The sequence below is a fragment of the Protopterus annectens genome, chromosome 11.part0 (assembly GCF_019279795.1).
Source record: "Protopterus annectens isolate FY-2018-M chromosome 11.part0, PAN1.0, whole genome shotgun sequence".
Classification (NCBI taxonomy): Eukaryota; Metazoa; Chordata; order Ceratodontiformes; family Protopteridae; genus Protopterus; species Protopterus annectens.
Window position 1 is genome coordinate 546,104,417 of NC_056745.1, and position 26,061 is coordinate 546,130,477.

General features: G+C 41.4%; 1 protein-coding gene across 4 annotated transcripts in view; it reads right to left on the reverse strand.

The window, feature by feature from the left end:
* The window catches only part of TBC1D30 (TBC1 domain family member 30), a 1,459,252-nt gene that overhangs the window by 40,428 nt on the left and 1,392,763 nt on the right, over window positions 1-26,061 (reverse strand). For all 4 annotated transcript variants that reach the window (XM_044088056.1, XM_044088057.1, XM_044088058.1 and 1 more), the window contains one exon: window positions 9,867-10,073. In XM_044088056.1, coding sequence (XP_043943991.1) covers window positions 9,867-10,073 — 207 coding nt within the window. The remainder of the gene's footprint in view (window positions 1-9,866; window positions 10,074-26,061) is intronic.

Here is a 26,061-nt window from a genome sequence, read left to right on the forward strand (position 1 = left end):
AGAAGTCTTCCCTTCAGAGTCTGGGAAATCAGAAATTACCTGACAAGCATGGGAGAGAGAGCCAAAATGTTCCTGGACATAAGGGTCTGATAAAGGACGGCCCTAAAAGCCAAGGTAACAGAGGTATAGGTTCATATGTGTTTACTAGGCTAATGACCACAAGGGCCTTTTTAAGCCAAGCCATGCATCCCAAATCTCTGACAAGTTCTGATACCCTTGATAAGTTTAAGCATGGGCCTGGGAGATGAACCATTTACAAGTTACCTCTGTCCATTAGAGACATAGGTGCTAAACCAGAGATGAATTTCCAGTTTCCCATCCAATTGTCCAAGTTGCACTTGAATTGGGTTTTGGAGTCTCTGGCATACATACCTATCTCTCCAGCAGGTCCTATTTATATCACAGGCAAGGTTTCAGTCTTTAGAACATGTAATTCTGGTACTGCTTGTCTCGTGGATATGCAGGAGGTCCATCAGAGTGGGGTCTGACAATGCCTTGTATAAACTTTCTTACTTAGCCTTTTCATAGTTTTGGTGTTTTTATCAGAAGGAAGTAACTTAGTAGAAGGCAGCAACTGAGGTGGCTTTTCAGAAGCCACAGACACCACAGAAGGGTCAGCAGAAGGGCACCTGTATAGAAATTTACAGTCCTCTGGCACCCTATAAAACATATCAGGTTTCTTTGGGGGCAGGGGCTGTGAATCAGGAGGCTTAGATGCACTAGAAAAGGCATCCAACAAAGCAGCCAAAACAGGAGGAACAACAGAAGGTGTAGGAGGGTCCATTTGCAGGAGCTCGTAACACCTCTTCTGTACCTCAGAAACCTGGGCACAATCCCATTTAAAAAACTCCATCATTTTGGAGATTGTGTCCCCAAAAGAAATTTCCTTGAAAGGAGTGTCCTGACTAGTAGATTCCTCTTTCCCAGATCCACAGTCTAAAGGAGAGGGAATCTGAGATGAATAAGCAAGGGATTCCTCATCTGAACCCACCACCTCTTCAGAGGAATCCTGTTCCCAGGGTCTTTTAAGCGGAGTGGAAGACCGAGGGGGGTGGGGTGGGGCTGGAGCAGAGATCCCATGAGGAGGTTTTAAAGCCATCAAAGCATTAAACAACCCCCGAGTCAAATTCTGCCATTTACTCTCTGGGTCTTTTGTAGCTGCAGAAATATTCTTAGTATTTTGCTTTTTCTTCAAGGGGATGTCCACCTTATAAAAATTAGAAGGGTCAGACTCTGGACAGCATTCAATAATAGCAGTCAGAACTTCCTCCCTGACCAAAATCTGAGGAACACCCCTAGGCCCCTCAGAAATAATCAACTGTGGTTCCCTCTGAATGCCCGAAGCAGATGTCTGCAAGGCCTCCAAGAATGTTCATAATGATGGATCCATGCCGGCCTCCAAAATGGTTGTGGCAGAAGAATCCAACAGCAGAGCTGGTTGAACCTCTGGGCTTTCACTTGTCTTGGGAGAAATGTCTGGCAGAGGCTGCACAGCAGAAGAATCAGACTTGGGCTTCTTGGCCTTCTTCTTCACAGATGGCTGTCCCTGGGAGTGGGAAGTTCCTTCTATCATGTCTTTAGCTAAAAGCTTAAGACACTGATTCTCCAAATACAAAGCCAAGGAAGAAAGCTGACTACAGAGAGTCTTAAGAACAAAGGCCTGAGAAACTGAACAGGATGTATGGTCGTGGGAAGCACCGAGACAAACTAAGCACTGCTCGTGACAGTCTTTATGGGGAGTCTGTCTCCCACACTGGCATTTACCCTTCTTGGATGACATGAAACTCCACAAGCAACAAAAGAAAAAGATAAGATCAAAAGACCCCAATGGGTTACTTATCTGAAACAGCTTGGTGAACCAGCAATGGAATGGGTGTTCAGACCAAAGATGAAGATATGGCGTGAGGAGCATACATGCGATGTACAGCATACCTTAAACCAACCTATAGGCTTTGGTATACTGGCCAGATATCAGGCCGTCCCTGGCAGGGGATCCCCATTGCAAAGAATACTGCAACAGTGAAATGAAAGGATATCATTGAGCTCCTACACTTTTTTCTGCAACTAGTACACTGGAACAGCTAAAGCTCTGTTTACTACAAAGAGTTATGATTGACTCTCTCATATTACACACTACTTGAGTGTTCTTGAAATCAATGTCTCTAACACTTAAGCTTGTTATGATTACAGACACAATAATCTTCTTTTTCTCTACAAATACTCCACAACTAGAAGTATTTTTATTTATTTATTTTTTTATTTTACATTTGTTGACCGGGTTAGTCCAACTGGATACATCCATTTTTCAGTGAGACCCGTTCAATTAGTGATATAAGTTAGTAAAGATGAGTAATTAGGGCTTACAGTCGGATTAGAGCATGGACATAGCCATTGAGATTTTAATAGCAGTTAGTAGATACTTAAAAATTAATACTTGTGACCTTTTTGGATGACCTTTAGAGTAGGGGTTAGAGTAGGGGTAAGTATGGGAGTTTTTCAGGGTGTTTTAGTTTTTTGAATTTTTGATGCCTCTGTTAAGTTGTTGGTTTGAGGATGTTGGGCATTTCTAGCCATCCAGTTTTTTTTTTTTAGGCAGTGATGAGTGGTGTGGGCGGTAGTATTAATGAATCTCTAGCTATGTTATAGGGGGTAGGGAGTAGTTTTTAAGCTCTTTCTTGTGAAAGGAGGAGAATATTGGGGAGGCATAGGGTATGAACATAGGATGCACAAATAAGTAGGTAAAAAATAAGTGCAAGTTCTGATATTTTTCAGAATGCTTCAGAAATAACAGACAGTATAGATGGGTTGTTTGCTTCCATGACATGATTATTCAGACTGTTTCTAAACCATACCACATGATATGTAACTTCCTACAGTTAGAAATTCACATATTTAAAGCTATTTACTGACATATTACTATCACCTTTACTTTCTAGATACAAGATACATTTATTTTACATACATTCTGTGAAGTGACATGCATTACCTTACATAATCAATCATTTTTCTGAGAGTAGCTTGCACTACCCTATATCAAACATTTTAAAGATAATAATCTTTAAGGCTATTGCATCAAACTTTTTTTGTACACATTATGTCGTAAATAAATGCAATCGTCTATATTATCATTATCAGCTCTCTAACTGTCCATGCATCTGTTAGGTTTCCTTAATGGACTTTCAAACTGAGAATATGTGATAACACCATTATCTCTGGACGTCTGATCTCACTCCCAGGATGGCTTGTGTTGCTTTACAACTTTTCTTGCAGACATAGCCAGTGTTGTGGCGCAGTGGGATAAAGTCCTGGTAAACATAATTCGCCAACCAAAGTTTGATTAGTGGCTGTGGCAGAGAAGGCTGGGAATGCCCCATCCCGAGGGGTGATGTTGAGAAGATCTTGTGGTCAAATCCCTAGCAGAGGCTGAGAACAAACAGAGGAGATGTTGTCTTACAGGAAACAGGTGGGCAACACTGACCAAGTCACTGTGGAGTAAATGGGTGTACATGGGGAGGGACATAAAGGTATACAGAATACATGTTTTAACAGGAATGTTATGCTGCAACAGATGTTTCAGTCTCCTCATTGCCCCAAGCATGGATCAGGACAAATCTGGGAGAAGTAAGAGGCACCCAGTAGACCTGGTGGATGAGCAGAGGACCTAGTATCAAAAACATTTTACTGAAGTTGTGACTTGAACAGACTCAAACTCTAGCTCATGGTCATCACAGTTCTTACAGTTTCTCCTTGTACTTAAATTCAGGTTCGTAAGCAAGTACTATGCTAGCTGCCCTTGAGGGCCATTTTAAGCCTAGCCAGTTTTCATTTTTGTGCTTAACCTATCCCATTTAGTATTAGACTGGCCTTACCATCCATGGTCAACAATTATATATTACTTGTAATAAGAATAACTGGGATCATACTATAGATAATTTGAGGGGACACATGCATGAGATAAGGCATTTACGAGCTACTTCTCTCCATTAGTAGTGCAGTGCAGTCCTGGGGTAAATTTTGTTTCCCATTGATAAATCTAAGTTATGTCTGAATACAGACAAGGATTGACTTTGTTTTATTTGGATTAGGAGTCTATTAACATTCCTTTTGCTTTACACAAATATCTGTGATTCTTGTTAGGTAGCTTTTCATCTTCCCCATTAGTAACAAAGGATTTTGGTGAGTTACTCATTCAAATACTACAGGTTTAGGCTGTGACTTTTCCTAAGGCTTTAATATTGATTTTCTACATCATTTTCTAAACTTTGTATTGATTTTCAGTTATCAGTAATATAGCTGAAAATAGGTAGTCTGCTTTTTAGCCTTGTACCTGTTAATTTATTTGAATTGAGCACTTCTGTAATTCATTACTGTGAGATGATGATCCTCATACCTTTTGCTACTGCTTTTTCTAAAACATGCCCCCCCTCCACTTGATCATAAGCTTGTGGGTAGTGTGGACTGCCCATTATGTCTAAATCCCCACTCATACCTAAATCTTCTGAATTTCTTTTTCTACTGTGGGCCACAGTTAGATACAGCAGCATCATGTATTCGCTCTCTTAAGAATACAATTTGAAATAATCGAACATGCACTTATGTCATTCAGTCTGATTATTAGTGGAAGCTTGAATATAATACTCAACACACACATTACTTTAAAACAAAATAAAGTTACAACTATTCAACTCCATGAACGTTTTGGTACTGGGTATACTATCTTCAGTACTACCATTATAATCAAAGTCTCTGTGACTAGTCCAACAGGTTACAGGCCTGATTATAAAAGACCTGCCCTCAGTGTAGGTGGATTACTCTGGTGTAAATCGCCTTTATAGATGAGACTTGCACTGGAGTAGGTCCACTTACACCAAGTAAAAATTCTTTTGGAGTCTGGCACTATATCTCTTGCTCTCACTTTACAAATAATTCTTCTCAGAAGTGATTCAGGCAACTTGTCAGGCATCTGTTGTCTCAGTTGATTGGGAGCAGTTAATTTATCAATTCTGAAAAGTAAACTTTGGACATAACATATTTTTGTTCTTTAAAAAAAATATGACTGAACTTCTTTCCTTACTGAAGATGTTTTGCCTCAATCTAGCTTTTAATATAGCTTCTTTTAGAAAGTTCGTTTTAAGTTAGTATCAAAAGTCAGCAAACCTCTGGAATTCTTTTATTTTTCCTCTATTATAGGTAACATATACCTCTGCTCAAAGAAATGCTAGTTTTTGTTCCAGATGCTGTTTACACTTCTCTGATAAAAAAGCACATCTCAACATATGTATCCAAAGTTTGCAGTATACTGCTACCCTGACAGACACACTTCTCATGTTTTTGCACTACCACTGCTACCTGATGGACATGTTGCTCATGTTTTTGCACTACCAATGCTGCCCTGATGGACACACTGCTCATGGTTTGCAGTAACCCTGCTACCCAGATGGATGTGCTGCTCATGCTTTGCAATTCTACTGCTGCCCTGATGCACATACTGCTCATGTTTTACAGTACCACTGCTACCCTGTCAGACATGATGCTCATGTTTTACAGTACCACTGCTACCCTGTCAGACATGATGCTCATGTTTTACAGTACCACTGCTACCCTGTCAGACATGATGCTCATGTTTTACAGTACCACTGCTACCCTGTCAGACATGATGCTCATGTTTTGCACTATTACTGCTACCCTGATGCACATACTGCTCATGTTTTACAGTACCACTGCTACCCTGTCAGACATGATGCTTATGTTTTACAGTACCACTGCTACCCTGTCAGACATGATGCTCATGTTTTGCACTATTACTGCTACCCTGATGGACATACTGCTCATGTTTTACAGTACCACTGCTACCCTGTCAGACATGATGCTCATGTTTTACAGTACCACTGCTACCCTGTCAGACATGATGCTCATGTTTTACAGTACCACTGCTACCCTGTCAGACATGATGCTCATGTTTTACAGTACCACTGCTACCCTGTCAGACATGATGCTCATGTTTTACAGTACCACTGCTACCCTGTCAAACATGATGCTCATGTTTTAGTACCACTGTTATTCTGTCAAACATGATGCTCATGTTTTACACTATTACTGCTACCCTGTCAGACATGCTGCTTATGTTTTACAGTACAACTGCTACCCTGTCAGACATGATGCTCATGTTTTACAGTACCACTGCTACCCTGTCAGACATGATGCTCATGTTTTGCACTATTACTGCTACCCTGTCAGACATGCTGCTTATGGTTTACAGTACCACTGCTACCCTGTCAGACATGCTGCTTATGTTTTACAGTACCACTGCTACCCTGTCAGACATGATGCTCATGTTTTACAGTACCACTGCTACCCTGTCAGACATGATGCTCATGTTTTACAGTACCACTGCTACCCTGTCAGACATGATGCTTGATGGACATACTGCTCATGTTTTACAGTACCACTGCTACCCTGTCAGACATGCTGCTTATGTTTTACAGTACCACTGCTACCCTGTCAGACATGATGCTCATGTTTTACAGTACCACTGCTACCCTGCCAGACATGATGCTCATGTTTTACAGTACCACTGCTACCCTGTCAGACATGATGCTCATGTTTTACAGTACCACTGCTACCCTGTCAGACATGATGCTCATGTTTTACAGTACCACTGCTACCCTGTCAGACATGATGCTCTTGTTTTACAGTACCACTGCTACCCTGTCAGACATGCTGCTCATGTTTTACAGTACCACTGCTACCCTGTCAGACATGATGCTCATGTTTTACAGTACCACTGCTACCCTGTCAAACATGATGCTCATGTTTTACACTATTACTGCTACCCTGTCAGACATGCTGCTTATGTTTTACAGTACAACTGCTACCCTGTCAGACATGATGCTCATGTTTTACAGTACCACTGCTACCCTGTCAGACATGCTGCTTATGGTTTACAGTACCACTGCTACCCTGTCAGACATGATGCTCATGTTTTACAGTACCACTGCTACCCTGTCAGACATGATGCTCATGTTTTACAGTACCACTGCTACCCTGTCAGATATGATGCTCATGTTTTACAGTACCACTGCTACCCTGTCAGACATGCTGCTCATGTTTTACAGTACCACTGCTACCCTGTCAGACATGCTGCTCATGTTTTACAGTACCACTGCTACCCTGTCAGACATGATGCTCATGTTTTACAGTACCACTGCTACCCTGTCAGACATGATGCTCATGTTTTGCACTATTACTGCTACCCTGATGCACATACTGCTCATGTTTTACAGTACCACTGCTACCCTGTAAGACATGCTGCTCATGTTTTACAGTACCACTGCTACCCTGTCAGACATGATGCTCATGTTTTACAGTACCACCGCTACCCTGTCAGACATGACGCTCATGTTTTACAGTACCACTGCTACCCTGTCAGACATGAGCTCATGTTTTGCCATATTACTGCTACTGTGTTGGACACGCTGTTCATCCTTTGCAGTACCACTGCTACCCTGATGGACGTTTCTCATGTTTTGCAGTATCCCCGCTACCCTGCTGGACACACTGCTCATGTTTTAGAGTACCACTGCTACTCTAACTGACATGCTGCTGCTGTTTTGCAGTACACACAGCATTGCATCTACTTCACTTATCTCAGGTCCTGATTATCAGAGGACTTTGAATGCATATACCATTACACAGTATGTAATTGGTTCAATCAGTACACCCAAGACAGCTGTCCCAGCTATTCAAGACACTCAAAAGGACTCAAACTTTGAGTCATTAAATCACTGTGAATTTTATAAGAAGAAAAGGTTTCAGGTTGTGTCTCAGAAGCACAACTTCAATGTAATACTTGACAATAAGCTCACACAAAAGGGACAGCTGTGGGCTGTTGTTAGGTCTGCTTATTATCATCAGTGTGATATATCTCAGATCAAGCACCTTCTACCATATGAAGTCCTGGATATGGTTGTGCAGGCCTTACTTGACTAGACTAAAGCAACTAAGGCTTCCAGACTGTGAAATAAATAATCTTCAGCTAGATCAAAACTCTGCTGCCTGGCTTCTTATTCATGCCTTTCTTTACTATCATATTACATTAGCCTTAAAGTGCACACAAACTTGGGAGTCCAGTGATCAAGAAGGCTATAATCCTGGTCCTCTTAGTCCTACACAATATGGGTTCCCTTCTCTCTGAAGAAGCTATTTTTTCTATTCTGTTTTTCTGTGCCCATTGCTGCCCATCAGCTCTTCCTCATGTCTACTCCACTGATCCATTTGCCTCCCACCCTATGCCATGGGGGCAAGGATCAGGTGAACCAAGAATGAGATCGTAACACTTACATTCAAATGGGGAATCAAACAGTCCTTGCCCCTTCTAGACAGACATATCAATGTGTTCCCCAGTCTACACTGGAGATTCTGACATGGATGCACCCCAAGCACACATGCCAGTCTACACTGGGGATTCTACCGTAGATGAGCCCCAAGCACACATGCCAATCTACACTGGAGATTCTACCATGAACACTACCTAACCACACATGCCAGTCTATACTGGGGATTCTACCACAGATGTGGCACAAGCACACATACCAGACTACACTGGGGATTCTACCACAGATGTGCCCCAAGCACACATGACAGCCTACACTGGGGATTCTACCATAGACACTTCACAACCACATATGCCAGTCTACATTGGGAATTCTACCATAAATGTGGCACAACCACACATGCTAGTCTATACTGAGGATTCTATCATGGATGCACCCCAACCACACATGCCAGTCTACACTGGGGATTCTACTATGGCTGGATGAGCCCCAAGCACACATACCAGTCTATAGTGGGGATTCTATCACAGACGTGGCACAACCACACATGCTAGTCTACACTGGGGATTCTACCATGGATTCGCCCCACCCATACATGCCAGTCTACACTGGGGATTCTACCATGGATGCGCCCCAACCACACATGCCAGTCTACACTGGGGATTCTATCATGTGTGCACCCCAAGCACACATGCCAGTCTACACTTGGGATTCTATCATGCAAATACCCTAAAGCGCATGCCAGTCTACACTGGGGATTCTATCATGGAAGCACCCCAAGCACACATTCCAGGCTACACTGAGGATTCTATCATGGACGTGCCCTAAGCACACATGCCAGTCTACACTGGAGATTCTATCACGGACATGCCCTAAACACATGCCTCCTGCCCTCTCCCTGAACATGGCTGAGTAGGTTAAGCCTCATAATAGAAAAAGAAACAGACAGACCAAACTGAAAAACTATTCACAGCAGGCCAGCCCAGAGGTAAATCCAGAAAACACAGGAGAGTCTTCCATTGATGAAACAGGTTTATTAAGACAATGACAAGAATTAAGTGCTTTTGTTAGTAAAACTTTTTCAGAATCCTGAAGAAGTTTTACTAACGAAAGTACTTAATCCTTGTCATTGTCTTAATAAATCTGTGTTCCATCGGTGGAAGACTCTTTTGTTTTCTGGATTTACCTCTGGGTTGACCTGCTGTGGATAGGTTTTCAGTTAAGCCCCATCATCTTTCTTCCTCCTGAACTTCTTTATCACACACATAATCAAAGAATTTTTAACATTCATATACTATTGCCAACAATTCCTTTTCCATATGTGCATCTCTCATCTGTGTATTTAACTGTTCCTGGCCTACACAGGCTAGCCCAGGCACCTTAGGATCACACCTCCTATACATTCTGTTTGGTAACTCCTTGCAGCACAGCTCATATCATACTATTTTAATGACAGTCCTGCAGTATCTCCATTGCTGAACACCAAAGATATGTAAAGACACAAACTGGTGATTGGAGAAACAAAGACCATACCTGCGTTGATATACACGTGATGAACCTGCTGTTGTTGCTTTTTTTTGATTCGGGAATACTGACACTTCAATGCACTGATGTCTGTTGTCATGCGCTCCATCATCATACTATTAAACACAGCATGGCATTCACTGAGATTGGAATCAATAGCCCCAGGACTCAGTTCAGCAATGTTATTAGATCCAAGACTTTGTTCCTCCTTGTCATCTGTAAAAATTTAAACAGAAAGGAATATATGAAATGTATAATCAACCAGTGTAGTTACTTATTTGTTGTTTTAACTTAAATACATCAAGAAAGTTTTATAAAATGGCATTAAAATCAGTTATAGGTTCACAGTTAAGTACTAAGCTAGTTGCACTTATGGGCCAATTTAAGCCTAGCAAATTTCCCTTTTTATGCTCAAATTCACCTATCCCATTTGGTTAGATATTGGTCTCAACCATCCCATGGCTGATATATATATATATATATATATATATATTATATTATATAATGAGAATAACTGGGATTGTACCATAGATAATTTGATGTGAACCATGAAAAAAAAATACCGATTACACAACAGCTATTTAAAACACATAATATTTGTTACATATGTTATTCACTTAGATTAATATGAATTACAGGTTTAGTTTACTAAATGCAAAGGAACAAAATAGATTACTTAGAACTCAAATAAGAGGTTCAGAGGACAACTGCAAGAAGCACTTGCAAGAGGTGAGAAACAAGGGGAAATACCTGTGGTGAATTTTACAAATCAGGTGATTAGCTGGCATAATATATTTTAACATGTCTGAGTAAGTGCTTACAGTTTCTTTTCATGTCAGAAAGTCAAAATATCAATTACATAACAGCTATTTAAAACACCTACTTGTTACATATGTTAGCAATAATTAAAAATAGGTAATCATGACTGAACACAGATTCTAAATAAATATTTAGGACAAACAAATGTGGTAAATTCTTATAAAAAATATTAATGCAGGACTAACAATGGGACATGACAACAGACTGCACACAATGTTTAAACAACTAGAAGTCTTGAGATGTGCAAAATGAGACAATATACAAAAAGTACGGAAAAATGTTATGTACTTATCATAATGACAGATCTGGAAAAGCAGGCAAATCCTTTGTAACAAGTATTCAGCATGTAAAACTTTCCTAGGTTTCCCAGGAATGACCCCCTATCCCTTAATACACCATATTGCCCTGCCTGTCTAGCTCTGAGGAGAGCCTTCTAAACCATTAACCAATAAAAGTGAAGGCTTAAAAAAATACCTTGTCAGAGGTACAGGAAAACAGGAGGGTAAATAGATATGTTACAGAGAACAGACCTGTTGTTCCAGACCTATCATTATGAGAAGTACTTAACTTTTATAGCTATAAGAGGCAGTCCATCCTCTTAAGAGTCCCAGGCCAATTGTTCTGGGAGATATCCCTTACAGGAATACACCCCTTGAAGAGTAGGCAATAAGAAGAACTACACTTGTGTATCACTCAGTCTTTCACTGCTTTGTGAAATGTTGAAAGAATGTAAAGTAGCTGCTGCAGTGTATTGCTGAAGAAGGCTATGCAAATTAACAATTGCTTTGACAGAATAAGCCTTATCAAGAGGCTTATTGTACTTGTTATAATAAAACTATGTATTCAGAAAGTCATCAAGCTGAAGTGACTTTAGAAACAAGTTGTCTCTCCTTACGGTTATAAGCCCTCTAACTGTTGGTGCACGTCCATCCAACGGAGAAGATGCTCTACATGTCTGGAACATTGTGGAGAACGCACAGAAAGATGAATATTTATTTATTTGACATTTGTTGACCGGGAATGTCTGACTGCCCTTGCGCCCTTTTTCAGCAGAGGCCCGGTGAAAAAAGCTCCACTGTGTGATGCCTCACTACTGGACCAGTAATCAAGGAGCCGCAATCATCATCACTGACAACAGTGGGGGACATTACACACAGAGTATTTCCAGATGCAGCTCTCTGCATCAACTGCAATTTCCCTTAAGAACACACAGAGACCACAGTCAGTCTGGGGCTGGTTTCTCCCTCAGTAAGACTCCCCACTGGCACAGCCACAGAGTTGATATCTCAGCTGAGTGACCAAGCCAAGATCCCCAGCAGCCTCTCTGTCCAACCAGTGCTTCGTGTCCCTGCCCAAGTAGCTCACACACACACACACACACACACACACACACACACACACACACACACACACACACACACACACACGCACACACACACACACCTGGGAAAGCTGGCACATGTTTACTAGTTATGCCCCCTTCTGCCCAGACTATAAGGTAGTTATTACTGCCACCAGTCACTCCTTATCAGCTACTATAAAGCCCTTAACAAAGGGTGTCCAGTCTTAGTGTTTAATATTAACACAAATGGTAGTTTGACTAAAAGCAAGGCTATCACAGTGTCACCAAATAAATATGCAAGTACTCTTAAAACTTAAATAGCTCTACACAGTAAGCCAGAATGAAAAGTTTACACATATTTAATAGTAAATAATAAAAAAAACAAGACAATACTAAATATATATTCACAGTGACATCAGAGATCAAAACCATAGGAAATATTTAAAACAACATTGCAGGACAGTCTCAAATAAATAGAGAAAAATATCTAAATTAAGCTTCTCTATATTCCTGACTGAATATAAGAGAATGATACTATAATCTAAGAACTTACTAACAGAGCAACGCAGATGTGGTGAATGGATCTTCTAGTTGTTGTCAAGTCCAAGACAGAATGCTCTGTCTCATTAAGAGACTTCTCAAATTAATATGTCAAATATTACTGCTGGGACAGCTTGCAGAATGACATCACTTCTTGCCATCTGACTAGTTCCCAGGCGAAATCCCCACTGCTGCAAACTGGCAGTATTTAGCAGCTGCCTGTGCAAATGCATATACCTCAGATCTTTGGCAGAGGCTGGAAGTCATAAAACATTTCCATTCCTTCATGCTTTCAAGACTAGTAATTAGTTCACCCTAAAGACAATATGGAAAACTTCTCAGCACAGACTCTGTGTCTCTAGCTGCATTGAAAACTGAAAGATACCATCTTTTATTGCGTAGCGTATAAAGTAATTTAATTTCAGCTCTTTTCCTAACGTTTGCTGGACTGAAGTTAATCTCCTGTATTCCAGTTTCCACTGTTATTATATACATTTAAACAGTTACAATAGTGCATGTGCATTTCTGTTCTGTTTCAGCAGGGCACACTGTGGATACATTTTAAGCACAAGCACTTTACAAAATATCTTTTCAACACACATATGTACAAATCAGTTGGATATACATAAGACATACAGTTCTAATACAGTTGTAACACATGCATCTTGTATAGATCATGTTGATATTCACAAATGACATAATTATTTACAAAATTCCAGATAGCTGTGCTGCCATATCTCCTTTCATCACACTTCGTCCCCCCTTTGAGGAGATACTGCCAGCACAGCTATCTGGAATTCTGTAAATAATTATATTTCATTTGTGAATATCAACATGACTTATATAAGATGTTTGTGTTACATACTGATTAAAGTTAGATTCAATAAGTACCTAGGGCACAAAGAGAGTAACACTAACTACAAAATACTAAAAACAGAATACACTGAAGAGGCATGCAGCTCAGAAAGTCTTCTGGCAGAAATGACAGTTATGAGGAATGTGTCTTCCAAGAAAGGAATTCCAAATCTGTAGAACATACAGTCTCAAAAAGAGAAAAGTTCAGCTTACCCAACACAAAACAGAAATTCCAAGGTGCACCTTGGTCTCTCAGGGGTGGTCCCTATAAGAATGTGCTTTTGAGAAAGGCTTTGAAAGGCAACAAGGTTAACAATGAAAAAGTGAGGCCTTCATGAAAATTCAGTATAGCAGGCTAATGCACTCCAATGGAGAAATAACTGAGCCAGTAATCAAAGATCACTGCAAGACAATCTTGCCTTCAAGTAAACTAAACGCAAGACATGCACAGCATCATATTGGGATCTCCTTTTTCTTAAAACAAAATGAAAATAACCCCATCTTCTTTATATAAATAACACCATTCTTAATTTATGAATCATACCCATAATACAAAATAATATGCTTTATTATGCTTTAATTATATTGTACACTGCCTTCTGTATATGACAAAACATTTTGTTATGTGGAACACTTACTTTGTCCTATTAATTCATAATCAATAAACTGGTATATTATTTTCAGTTTCAGTTTTATTCCAGTTATATACAGAAAGAATAGTTGTTTAAGAACTTACCATAACCTTAGATGTCCTTCTCTTCCATATTGCAGTATTCATAACAGTAGGGAGTTTGCTGACAGCAGCACTGCCTTCCGGCCAGTATACCAGAGTCTTTGCTTCAGGGGGGTACGTGTGATGCCCCTTGTCAGGGCCATAAACTGCTGTAGGGTATAAAGGTGACGTCTGCATGCACCCTCCTCAGAATGAACTGCCGAATACAGTAGTACTCATGTGGGTAGAAGGGTCCCAAGGGAGCTCTTAGAATTACATGTAGGCTAGAGTCAGGGTAGCAGGACGTTTGTGTTTAGTGGAGATATTGGGGGATAGAAGGGTTATGTCCCCACAAGTCAGTATGGTATATAAGATGGTAAGGTAGAGGGGTAGGTGGGGGGGACTAAATACTGCAAAATGGAAGAGAGGAACTTCTAAGGTTATGGTAAGTTCTTACACAACTATTCTATGTCCTTTTATTCACATGTTGCAGTATTCATAACAGTAGGGAGAGTACCAGAGCTTTTACGTATGGTTCTGGGTGGAGTATTGGGTTCCCTATGAATCAGTTCTTGGAGGATAGACATGGCAAACCTTGCCCTAGCTCTTGAGACTAAGTCCAGTTTGTAATGTTTGGTAAAAGTGTGGACAGAAGTCCAAGTTTCAGCTTCCAGGATGGAAGCATAGTTAATTCCTTTGAAAAAGGCAGCTGTGGAAGCAGCTGCCCTGGTGGAGTGAGGTTTGACTTGACCATGCAGGGATTTTCCATGGTAAGAGTAGCAGAAGGTAATGGATTTAGAAATCCATGAGGAAATGGTTTGCTTGGAGACTGCCTTCCCTAGAGCTCTCGGGTGGAAGGAGATGAAAAGTTGATCTGACTTTCTGATAGGTTTGGTTTTGTTTAAGTAATACCTCAGTTGTTTGTGGACATCCAAGGAATGGAGAGTCCTTTTGGAGGAATTTTGTGGTTGAGGTAGAAAACCGATAAATTAATGGTCTGGTTTAGTGAAAGTTCATTAACCACTTTTGGCATGACGGAAGGGTTGGTCCTGACAGCAACTCTGTCCTTGTGGAAAATAATGTAGGGAGAGGTAACCATGAGGGCTTGCATCTCCGATACCCTTCTGGTGGATGTGAGGGTCACCAGTAGAACTGTTTTCAGTATGCATAGCTTCAGGGATAATGAATGAGCTGGTTCAAAAGGTGGCAATGTAAGTTTTTCTAGTACAAAGTTCAGGTCCCGGAGGGGGGGGGGGGTAGGTTTCCTGGGAGGCCTGATGCGAAGAACCTCTTTTAGAAAAAGTTTAACATCTAGTCTGGAAGCCAGAGGAGGGGAGATAGGCAGACAGGCAAAGATGGCAGATAAATGTACTTTGATGAGTATTGTTAGTCCCGACTGCAGCAGCTCATACAAATAGGAAAGGACCATAGGTATAGAGGCAAGTCAGAGGGTCCTGGTTTTTCCGATGACACTAGTGGAGAATCTGTTCTATTTGGATACATAGTTTTTCCTGGTACTAGGCTTTCTGGCCTCCTGCAGAACATTGAGTACATCCTCTGAGTATAGGTGTCTGTAGGGGATCAAAACCCTATCACCCATAAGGTTAACTTCAGACTGTTCACCCGAGGGTGTAGTAGGGATCCCCTGTCCTGTGTGAGCAGATCTATTCGGTGGGATAACCGGTGGTGATTGCCCTTGGCTAGTAGGTGTAGGAGGGGAAACCAATGCTGTCTTGGCTAAAAGGGGGTCACCAGAAAGATTTTTGGCTTGTCCCTCTGTATTTTCAGAAGGACTTTCTGAATTAAAGTGAAAGGGGGGAAGCATAAAGGTACATTCCCTCCCAAGAAAAGGAGAAGGCGTCCACCTTCCACACTTGTGGATGCGGATTCCTTGTGCAGAATTGGGGCATCTGTCTGCTCTGGGCGAAGGCAAAAAGATCTGCTTGTGGAATACCCCACCTGCGGATAATGTCCAGAAATACTTCCCTGTGAAGCATCCATTCGTGACTGGGAGATGAAGTTCTGCTCAGGAAGTCTACCACGACATTCTCTGTTGAAGGGATACAAACAGCTACCAGATGAATGTGGAAAGATACTGCTAGGTTCCAGATCTGGATTGCTAGGCTGCACAGAGGGTAGGACTTTGCACTCCCTTGTTTGTTTATGTACCACAGGACTGTCATATTGCCTGTGATTACTTTCAGGATTCCTGGCTGAAGGGTTGGCTTGAAGGTTAGTGGGACCAAGTGTAAAGCCCTCATTTCTTTGATGTCGATATCGACTTTTTGCCTTGGGTTGGACCATGTGCCTTGCATCAAGAGTTGTTTTTGGTTTGTATGTAGCACTGCCCCCCACCCCAAGTTGGAAGCATCTGTAGAGACCTGTTGGAAGGGTGCAGGTACCTGAAGGTGGATGCCTTGGTTGAGGTGGAGAGCTGATATCCACCACTGGATTTCCTTCTTCCAACACTGAAGGGGAGAGGGGTGTCACCTCCATAAGTTTTTCAGGACCCACTGGATTTTTCACATGTGTAGTTTTGCCAGAGGCAACATGGGTATGAGTGATGCCATGTGACTAGAAATCTTAAAATTTCTCGAGCTGGCAAGGAAGTGTGGGAGAGGATTTTTTGGAAGTATAGACAAAGGTCTACAATTCTTTGATCTGGAATAAGGCTTTCATTTTGTCTGTTCTGATTCTGCATCCCAGGTAAACTAGCTCCTGAGAGGGGATCAGGTGAGACTTAGTGATTTATGGTGAGCCCTGAGATAGGGTGGAAATTACCTGTTGTAGACGTCCTAGGAGAAGTGGGCAGTCTTGATGAAGAATGAGCAGGTCACCCAAGTATGGGTATATCTGAATACCCAGAGTCTTGCAGTGAGCAATGACAGGGGCCTGGCACTTTGTGAACAGATGGGGAGCCTTAGAGAGCCCAAAGGGCAAGGCAGAACATTGCAAATGGCAAGAGCCTATTGCAAATCTGAGGTATTTCCTGTAATCTGGGTGAACAGGGATGTGTAGGTACACATCTTTCAAATCCAGGGCTACCATGAAAATCTGAGTTGGAATGGGTGGTAAGAGCAGGGGTAAGGTAATCATTTTGAAGCTGGGAACTTTGAGAAAGAGGTTTAGAAAGGATAAATCTAGGATTGGCCTCCATGGGCCGTCCTTCCTTGGAACCAAAAACATTCTGGAGTAAAAGTCTTATGTTTCTTTGATGGTATGGTACCTTGATCTAAAAGTTGTTAAATGACAGGAGGAAAAAGGTGGGTTTGTCTTGCAGGTAGTTGAGGGATACCACGAAAGGGTGGTAGCATCCACCAAGTCATGAAATAGCCTGACTGAATGATGGAGAGTACCCATTGTTGTGATGTGATTATCCACCAGGAGGGAAGGGAGAGGGTGAGATTGAGGGAAACTGGGGTATTTTGGTGCAAGGTTGGGTAGTCACAGAGGGGGCAGTCTGGAGTTGTCAGACTGGCCTCGAAAGGGCATAGTGGAAGAGCTGGTTGTAAGTCTTGGAGTAGAGTTTTGTCTGGTTTGTCTGCATCCTTTAGGCTGTGGAGCAGAGTGTGAGGACTGCCTTCTGACAAAGGAAGGTTTTGTGGATAATTCCTGTGGTATCTTGGTATAGGAGACATCAGTAGATGTTTAAGATTTTGAAGTTCCTTACCGTTTTCTTGAAGGGATTTGAGGAGTTCTGCTGAGGCTTGCCCAAACAGAGCTTTATTATCCAGGGGTGCATCCAACAATTTTGTTTGCACATCCATGGGTAGGGGTTGTAGTCTCACCCAAGAATAATGCCTCAAGACTGATCCAGATGCAGCAGACTTAGATGAGGCTTCCACAGCATCACAGGTGCACTTTATTGACTACCTAGTTACTTGGGATGCAGTGGAGAGGAGGGTAATTAACTTGGGCTTTTATGGGAGAATCTGGTGCCTCAGATAGTAATGTGGAGGCCTTGGTAATGGTATCCAGAACAAATCTAGTCATATGTGTTTGGTAGTTGAGAGCTCTTATAGCCAGAGTAGAGATGGTATAAACTTTCTTCCCTATTTTGTCCATGAATTTACTGTCTCTGTAGGATAAAGAGCAGTCGAAGGTAGTTGCCTAGATGATTTGTCAGCAGAGACAGCAATAACTGCTGGGTCTGCTGGTAGGTTCCTAAAGAGGTATTGGGTATCCTGAGGGACCTTGTAGAATTGGTCCGGTCGTTTTGAAGCTGGTGGTTGAGAGTCAGGGGATTGAGAAGCAGCCAAGAAGGCAGGTAGCAAGGGAGCCACTGCTGAAGGAGAAGGTTGCTCCATTTGTAAAAGGTCAAAGTACCTTTTCTTAGTGTCAGATACTTCAGATGCCTGCCATTTAAAGTGCTCCCTCATGAGGGAGATTGTGTCTCCAAAGGTGATTTCTTCCCCTGGAGACTCAGGAGTAATGGAGACCTCCTTCCCTGAGGTGATGAAATCTTTTGGGGACTCTATTTGGGATTCATATGAAACAGATTGATCTGAGAGTTCTCTTTCTCTGATACCTGTAAAGTAGGTTGAGGTGAGGGGGCTGGTGGGGCCTGTTGTGTCTGTAAGGCCTGAAAAGCCTTAAAAAGAGTTTGAGAAAAAATTCCCATCCAGGAACTGGTTGGGTTTCAGGGTGTTTAACCCTTTGCTTTTTCTTTAAGGGAGTCCCCTTTCTAGCTGACATGTAAGACTTAAAAAAAATCAAAGGGAAGGAAAAAACCCAACAGGGCACTTTATCTGTATTGGTAGGAGAAATGGTCGTCTGGTCTGGAGACTTTTAACGCTCATCTGAAAATGCGATCTGCTTTCGGAACTGGCGGCAGGAAATTTCTGAGGAGGGTGCGTTCATTTTCACCTTAATACCCTATGTCGGTTTATGGCCCTGACAAGGGACGTCACACGTACCCTTCAGAAGCAAAGACTTTGGTATACTGTCTAGAAGGTGGCGCTGCTGGCAGCAAACTCCCCACTGTTATGAATACTGCAACATGTGAATAGAAGGACATTGCATAAGCTGGATATATATTACTGAAAGTATAAAGAACAATCTTTTATCACTTATTAACACCTTAATATTCCATTCATTTCACTTCAGTTTAGTCTATTTAGATTCTCATCTGACAAGTACCTTCATGTTAATTTCACCTCTCCAAATTTGACAATTTCTATATAATGCTGCTTCCCAACAACTTCCTTTAAAATTCTTAATCATTGTGCAAGCAAACATGCCCAACCTAAGACAATACAAGTTTCAAAAATGCAACCAGGTTTTACTCCCTCCCTTATTAGTCAACCTTTACTAAAGTCTCTTCACTAAATACCAATATCTTTTTGCTTGCTGTCATGTTATAATAACCATGTAATCTTTCAGTTACCTGGCTTTGAAGCTAATACAGAACTGCTAGCATAAGGTGCAATTAACTTCAAGCTCCCTCACCCATTCATCCACAAAAAACATAGGTTCAGAGGTTGGTACTAGGCTATCGGCTCTAAGGCCTATGCAAGCCTAGCCATAACAATTCCCTGGATATTTCTTCCCACAATATTTACTTCTCGGGGCCCCTGTCTAGCAGGGTGACTGACATGATCCCCGGGGTGAATTTCCTATCTCCCATCCAATCAAGGTTCCTTTTGAAGAGGGCCAATGAGGCGCTCTGCTTGACATGTATGGGCAGTCTATTCCAGAGTATGGGGAGTCTCTGGGTCAGGAACCTATCCCTCCAGCGTGTTTTGTTCATTGTGATGATAAAGTTTAGATCCCTGGAGCATGTGGCTCTGAGGGATTGGGATTTCTTTAAGTGGAGCATGTCCAACAGTTCAGGGTTTGACATGGCCTTGTATGTTAAGCAGAGATCGCCTTTGAGTAGATGATATGCCACAGAGTATAGCTGGAGTTTTTTTTAGACGGTCAGCATATGGCATCTGTTTTAGGCCTGTGATTCTTTTAGTGAGGTATTTCTCTGGCCTTTCCAGCTGTTGCAGATGTCTTGTGAGGTACATACCAAATGGGGCATTATACTCTATAATGGGTCTAATGAGGGATGAGTACAGTGAGACAATGACCTCCTTTTTTCTGGATGAAAAGCCCTTAGTGATGAGGTGTGCACATAGAAGGATTTCCTGACTTTTGTGGCAATGTGGTTATCGAAAGTGAGACCACTGTCCACTTGTGTCCCTGTCTTTCATCACACTTTCGATGTTTAGTGTCCTGCCACCTATGTGGTAATTCATGGGTACATGTTTTTTTCCAAAGGGGATAACTATACATTTCTTGGCATTAAGCCTGAGCCCATGGCTCTGGCACCAGGCATCTGTTTCTGTAAGGCCCTTTTGTAGAATATCCACATAATTTTGGGATTCAATAATGGCTCCCAGTTTGCAGTCATCTGCAAACTTTGTTAGCCAGAGTCCCTTAGTGTTGGCCTGTACTTCAGAGAAGTAGATGCCAAACAAGAGTGGTCCCAGGACTGAACCCTGAGGTACTCCACTTGTCTGGAGCTGGATTTGGAGTCGGCTACTTTTACAGTCTGGGTTCTGTCAGTAAGCCAGGTGGCAACCCATAGAGTGACGTATGGATTTATGCCCAGCTTAGTAAGTTTATCTATGATTCCAGAGTGGGGGATGGTGTCTAAGGCCTTGGCGAGGTCCAGATAGGCTGTGTGGACCGCCTTACCCTCGTCCACAGCTCTGGAGATTGATTCGAAGAAGTCAATCAGATTCAGGAGACAAGATCAGTCCTTCACAAACCCAAACTGGGTGGGGTCCAGTGTTTGAAGGTTGCCAATGTCTTTGTTTATAAGTTCCATGATAATGCGTTCCATGCCCTTGCAGATCAGGCTTGTCAGACTGATGGGACGGTAGTTCCAGGGATCCAAGGCAGATCCTCCCTTGTGGAGCGGGATAACTCAGTGGGCACAAAGCCTGAGGTGAGGCTATCATTAAACATGACACTTGGGTGAGGTGCCAGTTCAATTTGTAGTTCATGTAGTACACAGCCTGGGATGTCATCTGGTCCCATGGATGCTGTATTCTTAGCTTTGGAGAGCGCTGTTTCTACCTGTGTGGCCGTGATTATCGGAATTTGGCAATCTTTTGGTATTGAGATGGGCCCTTTAGGGGGTGAGAGGAGGGTGAAGTTGGCACTGAATCAGTCTGCCAGGATATTGGCAATATCCTTGGGATCAGTATATTTAATGCCATTCTGTTGTAGCTCAGAGCAGATCTGAGCATTGCCATTTAGATTCTTGACATAACTATAGAATGCCTTGTGGTTGTCTTTGGAATCTTTGGCAATTTTATTTTCGTAACTAGCTTTTGAGGATTTTATGAGGGATCTCAGCTTCTTACTGAGGCTGGTGAGGGAGTTTTTTGAATCCTGGGATTTTCCTCTTTTCTGCAACAGTTTCTTCCTTCTGTTGTATAGTTTGTTTATAGCAGGGGACCACCAGATTGGCTTCCTTTTTTTGGAGAAGAGCATCTTGGTTCTATTTGGGATGGCACAATTCATGCACAAGTGGATGTGCTCGTACAGTGCCTTAGTGTAGGATTCTGCAGTCGAACTTCCAGATCCCGTCTGCGTGGGTGTTGTGAAGTTTGTCACTTCTGACTTCAGTAGCATGAAGTTGGCTTTGGAGAAGTTTTTTAAGGAGGTTTCCTTACTGGGAGGTGGGGGTGGGGGTGGGATGTGGATGCCAAGGGTGATTTGCTTATGGTCAGACCTGACCAATGAGGGGGTGACCAGTGGTGTGGAGCATCTATCTCCCATGTTGGTAATGACCAAGTCTAGGATATTGGAGTCCCTGGTGGGACAATGGATTAGTTGATCCAGGGCGTTGGAATTTATGAATTCCAAAAAACGTTGGGAAAAGGAGTTGGTACCAGAGTAGTTTTCCCAATTAATGGCAGGGTAGTTGAAATCACCCAGTATTAGTGGGTTTGGTTGTATCTTAATATTTTCCAGTATGTTTAGAAAGGTGTAGTGAGAATCTTGGGGCATGGTGGGGGATCTGTAGTAAGTTACAATTTGGATTGAAGTCTTACCTAGTGTTAGTTGCACCTGGAGAATTTCAGATGCATTGTGTTGGGCAACTAGCCTGGAGGTGTGAATATCCTTGGTGAATATGGACACTCCTCCATCTTTAGTGTTTCGGTCTTGGTTTTGTGGCTGAAAAGTGTGGTAAGAAATGTAGCCTGGTGTTGCAGGGGTGCTCTCTAACTTTTCTTCTTACTGGTGTTTCACCAGCACAGTAACCAGAGCTTCTCTCAATTTATTTAATCAGTTTCAATCAACTGCAGTTGCCTCACTTACACAACACCAAGTCTGCGAAAAGCCAATCCACTGTGACATCTTTGTTTTTAAAAAGTCCAGTTAAGTCTGCATCCTCTTGTCATCCTATTACTCCAATTAGTCTCAACTGTATTCAGATTTTATCTTCCATTGCAGCTAGTTGCTATTCCACACATTTCATTTGCCCAAATGTTTCAAACACCTTATCCTGATTTTCTCCAACTAACTGCTTAATCTGCATGTATGTTGACTTGCTAGTGATGAAAGAAATTAATATCTTTTATTCCAGCCCATTCCAACTGTTTCAAGTAACCAGACAACAATCAAGTTATCTGCCAAAAAAATCATGTCTAATCTATTCTGCTACTCTTACTGTTTAACATTACACTCCATAAATATTTTGTGCCCATATCACATTGTTATGATTAGGGTTGCACCTCTCTCTCGATCTTGCCACTAGTGTCCTTGAGTTTTTGCAGTGTCTTCTGTGGTCACCCATTATGCCACCTTTGTATATTACAGTCTCAACTCCTAACTTGAATGACTTAGTTTAATTCATAACATTTTTGCTTTACTGGAGATGTACAAAGTGACTCAGAGATGCAACTGATTTCAGGAAGCACTGCACATTTCCCGGATATTTTGGCAATTCTGATGTGAAGATAGGCAGCCTGATGGTCAAAGAAGCACAACTGTTTCCTTTGGGGGTGCAGATGTTTATACCACTGAGGCTTAGTACTAGACTGATTCTGCTTGTCTTTTTTTGCACTAAAGAGAATATGAAGTAAAATTCTGGCCCTTCATTTGATGGTATCTCCTGGATGGTTCTCTTATGGAAGAGGTTGAGTGCCTTCTATTGTTTTTCTTATTTATGATGGTGTGGGATGCCAGGGTAAGGATTTTGGGCGTGATCTTATGTGGAAGAAGATCTTGTATATTCTGGATGTTACAGTCCTTATCCACTTGTTCTTCATTACACGTTTCCAGGTGGGCAGATGAAGGGATAAGATGGCTCCTGACTGCTTCCAGAGAAGGAGAGATGGGCAAGGTCCCAAGACTTGCTTCAGACAACCTAAAGATGGTTCACACCTGTTTGCTCTTTCCTCATAATTTATAGATGTTCTTTTATTTCCAACCCTAAACTGTATGTTCCTTGAGAGATTCCAAAATTGTGGCTGTAGTGTAAAAAGATAAAAACAGAGCTCTGGATAAACAAAACCAAAAAAAATCATGCAAACCACTGCAAATTGACAGAAAATTGGTAACTGAAATTTCTATGACAGTCAAAAAATCAACAAGAAAAAGAAAAATTGAACCAAAAGGAGAACAACTGTGAAAAGTCAGAAGAAGACTGAAAGCTGTGTACAGCCGAGGTGAGAAAAGCAAATGGTAATGGCAGCTTAAGGAGAAAATTCTTCCATCATCACAGAGAGTAAGATTGACTTTGAAATTTGTAAGATCAGTGGCTTCCTGTTGGTATACATACAGACAAACAGAAGGCAGCAGGAAATATATGTATGTAAGTGTGTGCGTGCACAGATACATTAACCAGGCATTCAGAGGGCATAACTGGCACACAAACTGCTGAAAAGGAGATGAAAGAAAAAATGGTGGTACACGAATTAAAATATGAATAAATGACACAAACTGGCTGAACACAAGAACAGATCATGCAGGGACATTTTGAGGTTTACCAGAAAAAAAATCAAATGGAAGGACTGCAAAGATCTTCTCAGAAAATGCCCATGGACTTGGACTTTCTGTTGCTGAAATTAAACCGAAAGAACACAGAGTAAACACTCCTAATTTGAGACTGAGAAAGTGGTGATTTAAATGGATTAAACTGCAGACATTCCGGCTGAAGGAGGAGGAAATTCCTTATATTTTACAGTGGAAGGAACAATTTTAAAAGCTGGTTACAAGGTTCTATATGGATAATAATTTTTCATTATATGCACAAACTAGGATAGATCACAAAAACAATGCACTGGAAACACTGAGAGATGAAATGCAAGTTAAATTTAGGCAATATGACACATGCAGGCATGTACTTTTGGTTTAACGACAATGTAAGATGAATAATGGAAGACATTTTAAAAAAATACTGAAATCAATAAGTTCTCATGAGAAAGTAATTATTTTATTTTGTATGCCAGTTGGTTAAAGTCATATTCATTATCAAGCTTCAGAATGAGAGATGTTTAGTCCACAGAATGACCTATTCTACTTCTTCTGTTGTGGAATGCAAACTGCCTTCCTTGACAAGCGATGCTTGATTACACCAAATGGAGCTACCTTATTAGGACAGTTAACAGGTTTGTACTTTTGAAAATAGTCCATCATTATCAACACCCTTTTTCCATTTTCTATGGGGGAATCAGGGTGTTGTGTCAACTGTCGCCATATCTTTCTATTCAATGCCACATACTTGCCTTCTTTAACACTCATGCCTGACTGTTGCAGGGATTCTTTCACACAATCCATCCACCTCTTTTGCTGTTTCCCTCATTTCCTCTTGCCTTCTTCCCATCTGTCCCAAATATTCTTCACCAGATTGTCTTCTGCTTTTGTGCACGTGTCCGAACCACTGTAATCTGTTCTCTTTGACCATTTGAAAGTGGAGCTACTCTGGCTTCTGCTCTTATGTCCTGGTTTCTTTGTCTGTCTCACATTGTGCATCCTACCACCATCTCAGGCACTTCATTTCCACCACCTTGAATTCAACAAATAACAGATGAACTTCACTGTTCTGAGATGTTAATGAGTTGGTAGACAGGAAAAAAAAACAGGACAACATAGTGAAAATTCACAATGGTAATCACAGAAAATGTTAAAAGATATGCACCAGAATCATAAAGAACATGACATTTTATAAAGTAAAGAGGGAAAGAGAGTTTCTTTCTGGAATGGGACGACACTGAAGGAGACAGTAGTTATTTAAAACAGGTATCAGAACAAATGAAGGACAGGGAAGGAAGATTTATAGTGGTTGCTAGCAGGTCATGGGAATTATACTGGGAGTTATATACTCCACCAAAAGGACTGAGACAAGATATGAAGATCATTATGCTGAGGGCATATACTTAGTTAAAGGTATTCATGCATTTGGTTTTGTTAATGAAAATCAGACAGAATGAAATGGAATATAAATACGGTTCGGCAAAATATGGTTATTGGGCAAGATTATATAAATGCTTCATATCAGAAGAATAATGTAACCTATAGTGCAAACCAAGAAAACATACCTCTCAACTGTCCCTGATTTTCAGGGACATCCCCGATTTTGACTCAAATTTTAACTCTGTCCCTCTTAATCCCTCCTAAAACTAGTGACGTTTGGAGGAAAGGTGGTGAATTACACTTACTGAATAATGACAATAATTAAGAGTTATAAACTTCTTTTACTTCAGATATGTGTATTAATTCATATGCTCTGATTCTGTCAGTGTTTCAAGTTAATAGCACTAATATTTTAAAAGTGTCTCTGTCCCAGATTTTTTCTTGACTCGTCCCTGATTCTGTTGAAATTTGTCCCCAATTGGTTGAGAGGTCTGCAAGAAAACAGATCCAGTGACAATATCGGACCATGCATCCATGCAAGTTAAATTCTGTAAACAAAGAAAATCTAACTATGACAA